Source organism: Leptomonas pyrrhocoris, assembly GCF_001293395.1.
Source record: "Leptomonas pyrrhocoris isolate H10 chromosome Unknown, whole genome shotgun sequence".
Taxonomy (NCBI): Eukaryota; Euglenozoa; class Kinetoplastea; order Trypanosomatida; family Trypanosomatidae; genus Leptomonas; species Leptomonas pyrrhocoris.
This window is the reverse complement of record NW_015438358.1, coordinates 233,118-249,035: the sequence shown is the minus strand read 5'-3', so window position 1 is coordinate 249,035 and position 15,918 is coordinate 233,118. Positions and strand designations below refer to the sequence as shown.

Sequence of the window (15,918 nt, the reverse complement as noted above, 5' to 3'; positions counted from 1 at the left end):
ACACGTAAAGAAAAATAAACAGCGGGGAAAAATCGTAGAGCTGATCCCGAGACAACAGAGCGTTGCGGCTATTCCGCAGACCCACCCCTTTCTTCTTTCTTCGTCTGGCGGGGTGCTTATGCGTGACAGTTGCTGAACAAAACGCGGCACCAGTTTTCTTTCCTGGCGCAGACACAAACAAGAAAGCTGAGTGTATGTCGCGTGTAGCTGCACGAACAAAAGAGATGTCACGAATCAGTGCTTGACACAATACGATCAAGCAGACAGGAGTGAGGCGTGATGCACCTTCTTGTTGCTTATATATGTATGTATTTGTACAGAGTGTCCGCAACTATTCCGCTGCTGTTGTTGCCCAGCTTAAATGCGTAGTCGTCGCGAATTAGCAGAAAAAGATGAGCACCAAAATAAAAGGTCTCTTTTATCTAAGAAACGCTCCTGCATCAAAATGAAGAAGAGAGAGGATAGGAAAACGAGAAGAGCAAGAAGGGAATGATCAGCAGCATCGAGACAGCAGCGGAACACATAAACAAAAAAAAAAACTCTTTAACGCTGCAAACGAGGAGCGTTACGACGCGTAACAATTCGGATTGGTGGAAGTGTTTTCATACACATGCATGCTTTGCAGGCACTTCTCGCATCGTGTCGATGCATTGGAAGGATAGCTTCTGCTTTCCAAACGATGGCTTTTGCCACCTGCTGTGAAGACGTGCTTTTTGAACCGATGAGACGGGAAACATTTTATGTAGCTCGTTAACAAAATGAGCTGCGATGAGCAGACACCAACGTAACGTGGTGGAAAAGGCGTGAACACACACGCCAGGAAGAAACAAACAAAAATAGCAGAAAACGACTAACAGCAGATAGGTATCAACATCATTTTTTCTGAAAGAACGATGCCCATCGAATGTATCCGAAGGGGACCTCATGAGCTTTGTGGGAAAACGGAATAGCTGCAAGGGACAACAACGCGTTCTTCTTGCGTGCGTTGTGATGAAGGTGGGCCCACTGCTCACCCAACCGATCTACCGCCGACACGTCACACGGCATTAGATCCTTCGTTAGCGAGAAAGGCAGCCGGTGGCAGCGCAGGGGTCGCTGGGTAATGCTGAAGATTTGCGCCATAAAAAACGACGCAGATGTTTCTACCCGATGCGGTGAAAGGGGAAGCGACAGGAGCGTCACCTGACTCACACGGCGGTGACCCGTCAAAGTGAGCTGCCACGCCATGTTGCGCAGCGGGTAGGGCGGACGTGAGACGCGTGGGTGCGCTTCGTACCAGCTCTCCTGCTCCTGCACGGTCAGCACGCACGTGGTGGGGTACTTCACGGGAATGGTGTCAACCCTCGTGGGCAGCAGGTGCACAAGCATGCCCTCTGACGACGCCTCGGTGAAGGCAGAAGGGGGTGAAGAAGTAGAAGGGCCACTGCTGCTTTGGGTACGATGGATGCTGCGGTCGCCAGAAGCCGGAGACGAGACGCGGACGACGGGGTACACGTCTTGCTCCCGCAGCGTGACGTACGAGGGTAGCGCCGTGTAGGCAGCGGCGAGGTGGCGGGAGGGCGCGTTGTTGGCGTGCAGACGGCGGCGCCAGCGGTAGAAGCGAAGAAAGGCGGCGTGCCGCTGCTGCTGTGCGCGCCATAGACGCTGCTCCTCCTTCGTTGGATGCGACGCCCACGGCAAAAACAGCTTCGGCGAAGGCGGCTTGAAATCCACAATGGTGCCACACTGCCCGTTGTCGAGGAAAACCGTTTGCCCTTCCCAAAGGTACATGCCGGCCTCCTCCGGCACCATGGCCGCCTGCCACACATCGAGGCTCGTGTAGGGAGAAGGAAAAAGGGGACTGTGCAGGCCACGCTCGAGGTTTTGAGAAAGTGTGGCGTCCTCCGCCAGCATGCGGTCGAGCGCTGGAAAGAAAGCTCTTAGCCGGGAAGGACGCGTGGCAGGGTCCATGTCGTAACGCACGTCATGGCGCTGCCGCTGCTCTTGGCGCCACTCCTCCAACAAACTAGACACCCGTTTTTGCAGAGCAGTGGACGAGACAGGGAGTCCGTTTGCTGTTGTCGGTCCTTCACCTGTTCCTGACCCTGCCGCCGTCTCTGTACTGCCACCACGGAAGTTGTGCGAAAAGCTCGCCGAGTCCTTCTCATACATGCAAGGTGGGGCGACGGCTGTCGGCCAGCGTCGGTGATCCTCCTGCCACACGAGAACCCAACCGAAGGAACGCAAGCGTGCTAAGAGCGACGTTACCGAATGCACAAGACTGAGATCATACGGCAACCAAGGGGTGGCGGGCGGCGCAGAAGCTACAGTCGCGGTGGGGAACGACGCTCCGTGAGATGCGCCGACCTTTGTGACGGGCGTGATGGTGAGTCCTGTGTTGGGGCTCACATGTGAGCCATTGGTTGACGAGTTGAACTGAGATTCGACGCTTGCACCGTCTGCAACAGCAGCTCCTCCTCTTTCATAACTGTGTGCCGCGTATGTAAAGGGAGGAGCGAAAAACTCGTACGTCATGGTGAACGCAACGCGGGGGTGGCGGTGGCCTTCGCGTGCGTCGAGCAGCGGCCACGACATGACACCTCGACCCTTCCCAAAGTCCGACAGGAGGCGCATGACGGCCTTCAAAAGAGCCGTCGTCACGGCGCGGTTTGGCAGCGGCGTGGCCACAAAAGCCTCCGTCGCCTTAACAAGTCGCAACGACGCATCGTAGCGCCTTCGCTGGGATACGCCAGCGTGTTGATTTGGCGGATGGCGCTGCAGCCAACTCGCCCAGCTTTCCCACTCCCGGCCCCTCGCGCAGTCCGGCATAAATTCGAGCACGAAAATGTCAGCGAGGCAGCCGTCCAACGTGAGCGGCGGACCGCCGTCTGCCACAAAAGGTGCGTAGTAGCGCGGCGTCGGGTGCAGGAGGTCGGCAGCGGCGTCGTTCCTCACGTTCTGGCATACACCTGCAGCTGCGTTCATGAGGCGTAAAGTGGCGGCGTTGATCGCATTTCGCCGCACCGCCCGCTTCAATTCTGCATCCTGCGCGGCTGCATCGCTTACGAGGATGTACGGGAAGATAGGTGCGGCGGCAGCAGCAGCGGTGTGAGGCGGCGAGGACATCGGGAGAGCCGCTGGTACGTGAGCGGGTCCTTGTGGTCTTCCACAAGGCAAGAGCCATTGCCAGCTCGGAAAAAGCACGGCCGTGTGAACGGCAAGAGCACGCTTTCTTCTTCTCACTTGATCGACTTTGCTGGCGCTGCGCGCCAAACAACACCAATACACGCTGGATGTCAGTTCCTTTACAGTGCGGAAGATACCCTTCAAGATTGACCCGCGAAAAGAAAAGCTTGTCTCCATATCACGTCGGCACGAAAGGCACGGTAAGCGCACGCCGGAAAGGTCACTCGTGTTTAATTCGTGTAAGTCGTCGTGGACGTAACGGCCTGTTGGCTGCACGGACGTCGCGTTCGCCCCGACTGACACGCCCCCCGTCTCCGTCACTCCACGTAACTTTTGCTGTAAAGGAGTGTTTCGAGCCACCCGAAGCAACGAATAAGCAAGCCTCGACGCACTCGTGAATTCTCTCCAGTAGACGGAGCTGGGGCCGCACGAACCGCTCGAGGACACCGAGTCTCCCTTTCCCCGACGCATTCTCGATGTTGCACTCGCACGCGCGCCCATTTCCAGCCAGTCGCTGGCAAATTCGGTGTTCACAAAGAGCACCAATGTGGCTGTCTCGTACCTCAATGAGCCGCACAGGACGGTGCGCCACTCCCTCAGTACGTTGTGCAGATCAGATGGGTGAACACCGAGCCACAGAGGCACCACCCAGTGCACACTCTCTTCCCCGTCGTGCACTGCGCTACCCTCAATACTGGTGGGGCCCTCATCATTCGCCCACTGCGATGTGGGACCTGTCAACGTGGACGGCAGCTCGGTCGCCTCACCGTTACCAGAAAGAGAGGACCGTTTACCAGCGCCAAAAGGATCTTTGCTCTGCAGATAGTGGAGAAACTTCGCCGTGAACGCCTGTGTGCTTGTGCGCCGGCTCTCGTCCGCTGCCGTCGCAGTCGACGGACCTGCTGGCCTCACGGTCTCGTCAGGTGCGTCGTACTCCGTCGCCGTCTCCGGGGCAGCGGAGGGATGCTCTCCGCTGTGATGCAACGCTGGCAGCACGTCCACAAACGTCTCCCCATCGGCGCAGTCCTGCGGGGTGTGAAAGGCACCTTCGTGTGTTACGAGTCGCACCACGGAGGGGCGGAACGTCGCATCGTTTTCCTCCGCTGTTGTTTTCGATTCTGTCGCTTCCGTATCGCGGACGTTACCGCCGTGCGGAGAGTACGCATGAAGCGCCACGATAGGGAGAATGCGGTACAGCAGTGCCACAGAAGAGGAGGAGTCGCCGTGCACTACTATCACTGGGTACTGCCGAGGGTCCGCCAGCAATCGCGAGAGGTCGACCGCGAGGTGAGAAATGTACTCTGCAAAAGATTCTGTGTTCTGCTCTGAAGTAAAGTTTGATTTGCTTCGAGTGCCTTTGTCCGCCATCCAGCGGATGAGACGGCGAGTTGGGGGGGAGGGGGTTAAAGAGCTGAAATAGGAGTTCCCGTGCGCTCGTGGAAAGTGTGTTTTGTCCCCTTCTTCTCTTCTCTGAAAACACGTGTTGTTTGATCAAACACGGGTCACAACTGACTGGCGCTGCTACAGCATTTTTGGCTTTTTGTGGTTGTTAAAACGGGAAGGGGAGGGAGGGAGAGTGAAGCCAGACGACGTGGAAGAGAAGACGCGAATACAGAGGCTTTTCGGCGTGGCCACCGACTTCACCAGCTACTCTCGCAACGGCGAATGGGCAAGAAGTGCTCCTGTCATTGGCCCCTCGCCATCCAAACAGCAGCTTCGTCTTCCGAGCAAAGCAAAGAAACGCACCAACTGACGATTTTCCGTTCCCAGTTCATCTGCGTCCTCACGTCTCCACGTGACGAAGCAAGTTTTGTGTCTGCTTTCCTGTACACCACACCGTCGTTGCTTCCCACTTCGATGGATTGGAGCGGCAATTTAGCCGGCTCGATAGTACTCGTAGAAAGCAAAAAAAAAAAGAGAGAAGTCTACATCTGCACCATCCAGGTTCGTCTCCTCCACATTCAGCCGATTCTCGCCAAACCGCGACAGAGAAGAGCGAAGAAAAAACAAGGAAAAAAACGAAGCGGTGTGGCAGAGCGCTTCCATTTATCCACTTTTTCCCTCTTTGACAGAAGCTAGCGTTTCCGCTGACTAAAGAACCTCCTCCCGCTCTGCCCTCCCCGACAGAAGCCCCACACAACACATCCACGCGCACTGAGAGACACACAAGAGAAAAACACCGCAGTCAAAGAACAAAGCGAAAGGAAAGAAGCTCCGTAACGGTCGCTCGCTCCGCGGGTGAGGTGCAGCAGCACGCCTGCGCGAATTCCTGCGCTGCTTTGGACAGCTGCCTCGAGATGAAGGGTTTGATCTCGCCTCGGCCGACGGCCTGGACAAAGGCTACTTCTCGCATCTTCACCCATTCGCCGCTTCGCGCGTGCGACTGCGGATCGGTCCAACGCCAAGGCAGCCGGCCCATCAACATCTCCAGAAAGCAAATACCCAGCGAGTAAATGTCCGACGCGGCGGTGGGCTGCCAGCCGGAGGCGACCTCAGGCGAAGTGTACACCGCCGTCCCACGAAACTCAAGCATGCCGTTCGACCGAGCCAGGTCGGTCGCCTCGCTCACCGTGGAGCCGAAGTCGGACAGCTTGCAGACACCATCTGCACCGAGCAGTATGTTGTGCGGCTTCACGTCGCCGTGTGTGATGCCGCCGCGATGCAGGTATGCGAGGCCGTGCAAAATGTCCACCATGTACCGCCGCACCAACGACTCGGGCAGGGCTCCGAAGTTGTCGATGGTGTCCCGCAGACTGCCGCCTGGCGCGTACTCCATGACGATGCCGATGTGTGCCGCCGTCCAGACGTACGAGATGTACTTCACAATGTTGAGGTGCTTCAGCTTCGCCATCACCATAATCTCGTTGTACAGACGCGCCTCCGGGATTCGGCGGTTTTTCTTGGGAAGAAACTTGATGGCCGCCTGCACCCCGTCGTCGGCGATCGCGTGGTACACCGTGCTGGCGGGTCCTGTGTGATCTGCCTTCAACGCGCGGTTCCACTTCTCGCCGTTGCTGTCTAACAGGCAGAGCAGGATCGAATCTGCCGCTGCCGCCGCCGAGGCTGTACCGCGCGTTGCCACCACCTCAGCGTCGTCGGTATCCGAGGCGGATTGGAAGTCAACCCACTCAATCAACGCACTCTCCCGCTCGTCGGCGCTTGGCGCGTTGCTCTGACTCGACTCCGCCGCCGCCTCGTACCCCAACGGTCGACCGAGCCTGTCGAGCGATTGCACGGTGAGGGACGACGCCAGCGTCAGCGAGGTGGACGAGACCGTGTCGTTGTTGCTGTTCGCGGCCACGTTGACGGAGCTGGCACCACGGCGGTCGCTTCTCAAACCTGTCCAAATCTCTCGGTAGTCGTGCGCGCTGCCCTTCACCTCGCTGTGCACCGCCTGCGTGACCGGCCCGAGGGCGAAGAAGCCGCCGACCTGGGTCTGCATCCACATGCGCTCTGCGAAAAGCTGCAGGTTGGCGCCCTTGCGCAGGTGCACCAATCGAGAGAGAATGCGGAACTTGAGAAAATGCGAGTAGTACATGTAGGGTTCCTTGTTGCCCTCGCGAATGTTCTGCATGCAGAGCAGCCGCAGCCGCTGCGCCGTCACATCAGAAGCGTCGACGCGGGCGAAGGACTTCAACGCGTTGGCGTAATCGCCCAGGCGCATCTGCTGAAACCCACTGCGGAACAGCCCCGCCGTTCGCTGCATCTCCGCAATGTTGCCCGTACTCGCGTCACGCAGCTCGTAGAGGGTGTAAGGGGCAGCGTGGAAAGGGACCGTGATGACGTCGAAGGGCACTGTCTCGTGGTACTCCAGGTGCTTCGCCGTGTTCTGCGTCACAACGATCGGATGATAGTGCTTCTCCCGCATGAGTCTGTCGATGCAGCGAACAGGCATAACGTCGAACACCACGCGACTCTTAAATCCGTTTTTCATGCCGCACGTGCCGACGTAGTAGTTGTTCGTGTCAATCAACGTGTTGTGCTTCTCCGTCGCCGACCGCGGCAGGCGTTTTCGAATCGCCAACGCAAACTCGCACCCGAGTTTGGCGTGCATGGGCAGGGAAGTGTGGGCGTTGAAAACGGCAACGACGTAATCAGGCCGCAGCGACTGTATACATCCTTTGCACTCTATCGCCGCGTCGTACACCACGTCAAAGAATCGGTCGAGCGTGGCCTCATCCACGCCGACGGTGTAGTACCGGCAAATCCACACGAGAGTGCAGTACTGCTTGCGAAAGACGTTCACTTTTTCGTTAAAAACTTTTGTGTTGAGCACGACGTTCTGCTGCCAGCTGCGGGAGAATCGAACGGAGAGGAGGTCGATCTTCTCCCCGCCGGCGAAGTTGCCGGAGCTCAAGTAGACGTTCGAGTCGCAGAGGCTGTCGCTGCCGCTGCTCTCACCGTTCTCGTCGTGCGCGGTGGACACCGAATCGCCTGTGTGTGCCGACTTGCGACGCTTCCTCGCGATCGCTACCTCGCCGTCGGAGATGCCTGCAATGTTGTTTTCCGTGATCAGCAGCGAGCCCGGTAGTATCGTCTTGAGGGTCATGAGCTGTTGTTGCACATGCGCGTACGTTTCCTCGACGTCTTCCACCTCAACAATGCGAGAATGCGGCGAGCAACACGAGCCAAACTCGGTGGTGAACTGTAGCTTGGAGGAGGCGCGCAGGGCAACGGTGAGGTGCTGAACGGCGTCGCGCAAGTAGACCGCCACAACGTACGAAACAACAGCGGTGGCGATCACGGCGGCGAACATCGTGTAGGTCAGCGAGCTCAGCGTTTGGTTGATGTTCGTAAAAAAATCGCGCTGTATGATGACGGAGAGGAACATCAAGTCAAGTCCGGGCGACGCACGAATGGGTGACACGCGAAGAACAGCCATCTTGCCGTTGTAACGAAAAACGAGCTGCTCGTCTTGCATTTTGGTGATCCGCTCCGCCACGCCTTGATGGTTTTTCCGCTTCTCTAAAGCGTTCACTGCCGCCTTCATGAGCGGATGGTCGATGTTCGCCACGCTAAAGGGGTCGTGTGCGTCGTCGAGGCCCTCCACTCCACGAAAAGACTGGTTCCACGAGTTGGCTACCACAAGATCGCGCGATAGGTCAACCAGCATGTAACACCCATGTTCACGAACGGCGTAGCGGAAGTGGTCACGCACCATGTTTGCAATGTACGAGCTGCGCAGCCCTCCTTCTACAAAAGTGCCTCGAATGCCGGCCTTCGATGACGGTGGAAGCGGCACCATCAAACTAAAGTACGTAAATCGCCGTGTGTAGTTCCATGGCTTCCACACCTCCGTCGTCGCCGCGGACGCGCTCATCCCACCCGGATTCGTCTCCACATACGGGTCCTGTGCGCTGCACCAGCGGGTTGAAATGTAGTCTTTGATGGATATGCCCGTATCCATCACAACCGTATAGGGTACCTTCGTAAGGTGCGTCTCGTCGTCTACGGCGTACAGCACCGCCGTCTCATTGGCGGTTGCCACTGCAGACGCAAGCGTGGTGTTGCTGTGCAAGGCAGAAACACCCACAAGCCGCTCCCGCCCAGGTGTGGCGTGCACCCCGGTCATGAAGGTGAGAAAGTCCCGGTAACGCACTTGTCTCATCACATTGGCGAGGAAGAAGACGACCTCCTCGTCGCGCTCCGCCGTGTGCGGTGCGGCGCCCTCCAGCGTCGACATGTAGGCCGCCACAACAAAATGAATTATGTTGGGCAGCCGACTCATCGTCATGGAGGTGGAGGCCACGATACTCGCCACGGCCTGCGCCTGGGCGAGCTGCACCGCCACGGTGATGTCACGAGACCCGATAAGGAACATTGGGAGAAAGCCAAAGAGACCAACCAGGCAGACACCGAAGCACAACACAAGAACCAGCAAAGTCACCGTGCTCACCTGCAGCCCTTGCCGCTTCTGCAGATGCCACAGGTCCTCGCGTAGAGAAGCGCCACTGCCACTTCCGTCGCCTGCGGGGAGAAGAGTTTCTCCCGCAGCGGACAGCGACGCACACCAGGCACCGTTGGAGCCCGTAAAGGACAAGGGCGGCGTGAAGTCGGGCAGGCGAAGTTGAGGAGAGAACTGCTGCCAGTTTGGCCACCCATGCACCGCCTCGTCCTCCACTGTAATCTCCACCAATGGCGGGTGGGCGGGGGAGCGCTCTAACTTCCGCCGCAGCCGTCGCCCCTCTATTTCTGAAGGATCGGGATACATATACACGTTACCTATACTTTGTGTGTGTGTGTGTGTGTGTGTGTGTTGGGTGTCAACGGAGCTTGGCACTAGTTGGGGGTCTTTATTTGAGTCTATTGAGAACATACATTTAATTTTAGAAAAATGAGAAAAAAAACTATACATGAAAGGATTCGATGATCGCTCCTCTCCGCGGTGGTCCAGCTGCGCTTTGCGCCCAGCCGCTCGGAAATGGCAGAGGTAGACGAACAGAGTACGGAGCCACGTTAGTGCTGTACGATGACCGGTGTGGCTTTTGTTTTTGGGTCGCACAGGCCACACCGGGGAGCAAAGTAATAAAGGAAAAGGAAGACAGCACGAAGATAAAACGTGGAACAGTACGCAATACACACACGTAAATGAGCGGATTAGTGGGGGGAGAAGCGGACGAAAATAATTTCAGTAGTCAGAAAAAAAAAGGAGGAAAATAAAAGTCCGACGAGAAACAAATTCTTTTTGTGTGAGTGTGTGAAAGCAACGGGTGTTGGACGAGCTAACAACTGTTCGATCCTGTGTCCGCCCCGCCGGTGCGTCATGTGAGGGCACTCTCTGCAAGAACAGGAAAAACAAAAAAAGAGCAATTAGTTTTACCTTCCTTTTAAAAGGGATTGAGCCAAATGGGGAGGGGGGGGGGAATAAAGATAGGAGAGATGAATGAAAGGGTAAAAGGAGAGCGCTTCGAACCCGCTACTATACGGATCGCTTCGTGCACCACCGTAGATCTGTGCAGAGGACGTCAGGATACGGTACATATGCGGCGCTTCAGAGGCCGCCTCTGCTTAATGAGTTCTACCAAATGTGAGAAGACGCATGGTTCCTGTTCCTTTCGGTTGGCGTTTTCTGATAATGAATGCACAGCAGAGTCGTGACAACACATAGTCCCCTCAAAGGAAAAAAAAATAACATTATTAATGCCGCGGCACACTCAGCAGATAACTATCGATAGCTATGTACACACCAGAACAAAACACCACAACACAACGTCAAACGAAGGCCACTTTTTGGTTTAAGTAGTACATGGAGACAGCCGGGTATATCATATCGTTCTCCTTCAACGCGGGGATGTGGCCGGTGCCTTTCTTGTTCCCGCTGACCATGTATAGCGTGTTGGTGGACGCATCCCAATCGAACTCGACGACGCAGCCGGTAGAGTAGGGGAAGCGGTCGCACTTCCACGTGCCGTAGGTGTCGCCGGCACGCGAGAAGCACCACCCGCCCAACTCAGAAATGTACTTGCTGCCGGTCGCGTTGGCAAGGGTGGTGCTCAACTGAGGAAGAAGACCCACCATGAACCCGGATCCATCGGCGCCCTCGCCCTGATCTAAAATGCGGACCGCCCACTGGTGGTTTGCGGCAGTCAGCGGCACCTTGGAGCGCAGCGTCACCCAACCGCCGTTGGTTTCTCGCTGGGCGACGCTGCCGTCGATGGTGACACCCGGGTGCGGCGTGCTGGTATCGATCTCAAGGATGTCGAGGCCCATGAAAACTTCAGAAAAGCAGAGATCCTCTGCGAGAAAGAACAGAAAGGGTGGGGGGAGACAAAAGAACAGGTTTTCAGCCTTTAGAGAGAAGAAATGAAACAGGAGCATCGTGGGCGACGTAGAGTCGAGAGGTGAAAAAAAGTCCTCGGTCAACTCAGAAGCCGCACACAGTGCACACCTCGAATACAAGCAGAGTGCAAGTCACAGAGACTGTGCCTGGCAGCGCCAGTGTCGCTGCGTGCAGATCCTAACACACAAACAGGCACACACATACACACACAGCGCTGCGCTTTGGTAGAGTGTTGCTTTAAGGGTTGCTACGAGAAAACACTGCCTGTGTTGAAGAAAGGAAAAAAATGATAACACAGCGCAGCTGATCAGTTAAAAACAAAGGAGGAGATGCAAACGAAAAATTAGCGTAACAGCAACAAAAGCTGAGATAAGAAAAAAAACCTGAAAAAGAACAGAACAGGAAACCATTATTCTGCAAAAACCTCTCTGACTCGGAAGTGGCACAGTTACTGTATATACGCCCGGCTGTACTCGTTCAAAATGCTGATCACTTCGCCCATCGTGCAGCGCTTATCCACCTCTCGCTCGAAAGCGCGCTGTGCAATGCGTTGCAGCCAGCGAGGTGAGTTTTCCATCTGCTCCTCTGTGAACGGCACGACGTCTTCATCTGCGATGTAGAACATCAGCGGAACGGAGTCCTGCGCCGAAAAGTGCCGCACCCCACCCGACCACGGCGACTTGCCCAGCCACAGCTGCAGCAGCGTACACGCGTAGGCCCACACGTCGGACTTCAGGTGCGGCTCGTTCAGAATCACCTCCGGCGCCATGTACGCCGCCGTGCCAAACAGCTGCCAGGAGTTGCTGTCCCTCTGTGCCGGCTGCAGCGTCGAGCTGTCGCTGTCGGAGCTCGCGATGGAGAAGCGGCTGCACCCAAAGTCGGTGATAGCCACGCTGCCATCTGAGCGCGTCAGCACGTTCTCCGGTTTCACATCGCCGTGTATAACGTTGTGATCGTGAAGGTGTTTGATGCCACGCGCCATCCCGCATGCGTGGTCGTAGAAGAGCGGCTCGGGAATAGGCCGGAACTGCCGGTAGAGCTGCACGATGCTCCCACCGCTGGCGTACTCCATCACGAGCAGTAGCTGATGCGTATCCACCTCTTTCGAGGCGCCGTAGAAGATGATCACGTTGGCGTGCAGGGGCAGCATCGACCAGGTCTGAAACTCGCGCCAATTCAAGTCCGTCGTCTTGTCGTCGTAGGAGGCACGCGACTGCTTGACGGCAACAATGCGGCCGGTGTCGAGATTGAGGGCTTTGTACACCGCACCGAAGGCGCCTTTTCCGATCGGACCGCCGCTGACACGGAAGTGGTGCGATAAAATGAGGATACCGTTGCGGTCCGACTCCTGCACCACGGAGGCTGTGAAGTTGCGCAGCATTTTGCGGCTTTCACTGTACATCATTGCCGAGGCATCCGTTGCCGCACCAGCGTCGTATTCTTCTTCCTCTTCGATGCAAGCGTAGTTGAAGGTCTCCCGACTCACCATCACGTGCGAGCTCGGCGAGCACGAAATCGTGCACGACGGCGTGATGACCGGCGAGACCTTCACCGCAGCGGCCCCGACGGCCGCCTCCTGCTCGACTGCCTCGTTCTCACCGGAGGCCGCCCTTCGCGGCTCCGAAGCTCGGTAGGCCGCAACTGCGTCGTTGCTGTTCTCCTCACGCCCTTCGCCCGCATCGGCACCAACGGAATTCTGTGCGGAGAACGTGCTATGGCCCACACTTATCGCGGTGGAGAGCAGCTGCGTACTGCACTCCATCGCCGAAGCCGCGGTGGTCGCCTGCCGACAGTTGGGCGGCATCACGGAAGAGATGCTGTTGGCGAGGTCGGAGATCGCGTTGGATGCCTGGTCCCCCGTCGTGCTCCTTGACAGCGGCGCGCCCTCGCCGTTCGAGACGTTGCTGTGGTTGCTGGTGCTCGTTGCCGCCATCGAGGGATTGAGTTCAGAGTGTGCTGGAGGAGCGGGGGCCGCCGATGCCTCAATTGGCGGCGGGGGGAAAGGGGAGCGGGCCGGAGGAGTGGGCAGTGCAGCCAGTAGAGAGCTGGAACTCGGGGATGCCGCTGCTGCTGCCGTGACCGGGTTACGACGCACGGTGGCAAAGGCGACGTTCTTCGCTTGGGCGGCATGCGCGGAGAGCGGCGACAAGTTGGCAGAGTCCGGGATGGACTGTCGATGCTCCGGCGAGGCGAGCGCCTCCAACCCCCGCACCGACGGACCGGCCGGGTTCCGCGTCTGCCGTGTTGTGGCCGACTGCTCTGCCGTGTTCTTGTCACGCCCCCGGCGTACAGTAGAGCTCTGCACCGTCAGGTCGAACACTGCCCCGCTGCTGCTGGCGCCGTACTCGCCGCTGCTCGGATCCGTGCGAACGCGCAGATCAGACGAGGTTTTCCCGAGCACTTGCGCCTCGCGATCGCGCTCCTGCCGGTTCGGCTCGAAGCGCCACGGGATGCCGTCGTACTGCTTTATGTAGTACTGCAGCACACACCAGATCGGCATAAACACGTGGTAGTCTGCGTAGTAGACGTAGGTCTCACCGCGGACCAGCGTGCATGGCAGTGTCTCGGGCCCGGAAATGAGCTTCGGGTGCTTCAACTGGATGCGGTTAAAGTTCTGCATCGTCACGCTCAGCTTGGTGTTGAGGGGGAGGCAGCTGCATTTGGTCGCCACCAGCAGCCCAATTTCGTTGTCCTCCTCCGACGTGTCCAACACACCGGTGAAGTCGTCGCGGCACGCAATGAAGCTCAGGCGCGGTGGGGCGGGGATGATGGTCGGGTCCTTCACCGTGCGATAGAGGGCGACCGCCAGCCAGTGCAGGCGATACAGCAGATGCTTGTCATCCGCATTCAAGGGACGGACTAGGGCGTCGGAGTTGCAGATGTCGAGAAACTGCTCGCCCTTGTGCACGGTCTTCCTCCAGCCAAGAAAGTGCTCGCACATACCGTTCAGTCGCGTCACCCAGTGCTCCGCTGCGGCGAGGTTTCGGCCCTGCTGCTCGATCAGCTTCAGCGCCTTCGAGGCTGGCGCCTCGCCACGGCGATCACGGCTGAGGCGAGATCTGGTAAACGACGACAAGTAGCTGATCGGATCAAAGGCGATGGCACCCGAGGACACGGTGGTGCTCCCGGCACCGCCCGGGTCCTTCGACAGGCGATCGATCTCGGCCAAAGAAGGGTATAAAACGTCATAGGTGCCGCGGTTGAGTACCTCAGGGTGGGCGCGGTGGTCATCCTGCAGGTCGCCTAGCTTCCCGCAGTGCTCCAGCGCCTCCTCGACCAACGTGCTGAGCACGTGGCCGTCGCGCAGAAAATCCAACGAGCCATCCCACTCCCACTCCGGGCCGAGATTGAAGCAGCAGTGGATGTTGCTGACGTGGCTAAAACGGCCTACCTTGCTGCGGTTGGTGCGCACGCTCGCGTGACCACGACTGCGTCCATTACGGGTGCCGCTGTCGCGCAGCGTATTGTTATTGTTGTTGTCCGATGCGCCCGTTGAGAAAGAGTCGCCAGCCAAGGAACTGGTGTGTCGTGAATTGCCCAGGTTGCTTCCCGATCGCGAAGCGAGTGCAAAGTCCGTATCCGCAGCAACACGCGCCCCGCCTGCGGGTGGCGGAGGGGCAGGCCGGCACGCACCTCCCTCCGCCTTTCCTTTCCGAATACTAAAGCACCGCTGCACCTGCTTAATCCAGTCTACCCAAGTGGTCATCATCGCGTACAAGCTCAGCACATCCAGTAGAATGAGGGACATGTTATCCTGATAGTGCAGGGAGAGAAGGTAGAAAAGATCCATGTCCGTCAAGTGCAATTTCTTGGCACGCTCTAAGATGTGGGGGGCGTCGATGGCGCGCTCTGGCTCGTTCTTCTCCAACACCGCCACCAATCGATCCCACCGCGTCGCAGGGAGCTTGGCGAGAGCGTCATCGCAGTGATTATGCTTCTCAGATTGCGGCTCTGGCTGCATTTTTTTTTTTCAATTTGTGATCTGTCGATGTACACCCTCTGCAAGGAGAACGAAAACGTGCGACTCACAGCAAACAAGTTTCTAAATTTGATTGCGTGTATAGCAACTGTTGTTTGTCCTTTTACAACCGTTCACTTCTTGACCCACACGCATCTACACACGTTCTGCAGAGTCATAAAAAAAAAACGTAAACGTAGAAGGGAAACGTAGCTGGGGGAGACAATTCAATGCTTTCGAATGTGCCAGGGGATACACACCAGTTTCTGCGGAATAAATCGAAAAGCGAAAATAGTGGTTTGACTTACTTATGTTTGATGCGCAGCTGCGATCACCGGCACAGAAGAGCGTAAAAGAAAACGGCTTCTGCGGTTCAAAGAGTAAAGAACGTACGACAACCTAGCCAGGAAAAAAAAGAAAGTACCAAAAAAGAAAAGGATCTGTTTCAAAATAAAAGATGAAGTGTAGACGAAGTGCGCACGGGGCGATGAGGGGGGAATTCAAAGTCAACACAAGAAATCGATTAACGGTAGTGCTGAGAGGCTGTGTATGACTGGCGTCCCCCGTGCAACGTTGACTGCTTCTTCAATGTAGGCGAAGACCAGCGATGTGACCCGTTGCGCGTCGCGACAACGCCTGACAGAAAAAAAACTATATGAGAGGAGACGAGTGATGACGAAGGAGCGAAGAGCGGATTGAGAAGAAAACGCATAAGCGTTTGGCCGGAGCGTAAAAACAATACGTGCGGCTTCCGTCTTTGCCTGAAGGGAAGTAGATTCGGCCGCCTCTGCGCTTCCTCAACAAACTACAAAAGATAAAACTCCGCGTATTTGCATAATTGAGGAAATCGTGTGCGTCCACCAAACAAAAAATATGCCAACGCAATAATTTTGAAGGATAAGCACGCGCTTGTCACCCGGTTTTCCTTGTTCCTTAAACTGTATCCATTCTGCTTTAAGTAATTTCATAAAGCATCATGTGTGTGGGTGGGTGTTTTTTATGCACAATCGTGAAT

At 56.8% G+C, this 15,918-nt stretch overlaps 4 protein-coding genes across 4 annotated transcripts; all 4 read right to left on the bottom strand.

Annotated features, from left to right (window-relative positions):
* Positions 1–873: 873 nt before the first annotated feature.
* Positions 874–4,703, bottom strand: ABB37_01121 (hypothetical protein; the record flags this gene model as incomplete). Its single annotated transcript, XM_015797507.1, has 1 exon — positions 874–4,703. Exon 1 carries the CDS (start codon positions 4,531–4,533, stop codon positions 874–876), a length of 3,660 nt encoding a protein of 1,219 aa, XP_015663027.1. The 5' UTR covers positions 4,534–4,703.
* A 647-nt stretch (positions 4,704–5,350) lies between these two features.
* On the bottom strand, positions 5,351–9,991 carry ABB37_01120 (putative protein kinase; the record flags this gene model as incomplete). Its single annotated transcript, XM_015797506.1, has 1 exon — positions 5,351–9,991. Exon 1 carries the CDS (start codon positions 9,374–9,376, stop codon positions 5,351–5,353), a length of 4,026 nt encoding a protein of 1,341 aa, XP_015663026.1. The 5' UTR covers positions 9,377–9,991.
* Positions 9,992–10,377: 386 nt separating this feature from the next.
* On the bottom strand, positions 10,378–10,903 carry ABB37_01119 (hypothetical protein; the record flags this gene model as incomplete). Its single annotated transcript, XM_015797505.1, has 1 exon — positions 10,378–10,903. Exon 1 carries the CDS (start codon positions 10,873–10,875, stop codon positions 10,378–10,380), a length of 498 nt encoding a protein of 165 aa, XP_015663025.1. The 5' UTR covers positions 10,876–10,903.
* Positions 10,904–11,393: 490 nt separating this feature from the next.
* On the bottom strand, positions 11,394–15,556 carry ABB37_01118 (putative protein kinase; the record flags this gene model as incomplete). The annotated part of the gene is made up of 1 exon (XM_015797504.1): positions 11,394–15,556. The coding sequence occupies exon 1, from the start codon at positions 14,904–14,906 to the stop codon at positions 11,394–11,396; it is 3,513 nt and encodes a 1,170-aa protein (XP_015663024.1). The 5' UTR covers positions 14,907–15,556.
* Positions 15,557–15,918: the final 362 nt, after the last annotated feature.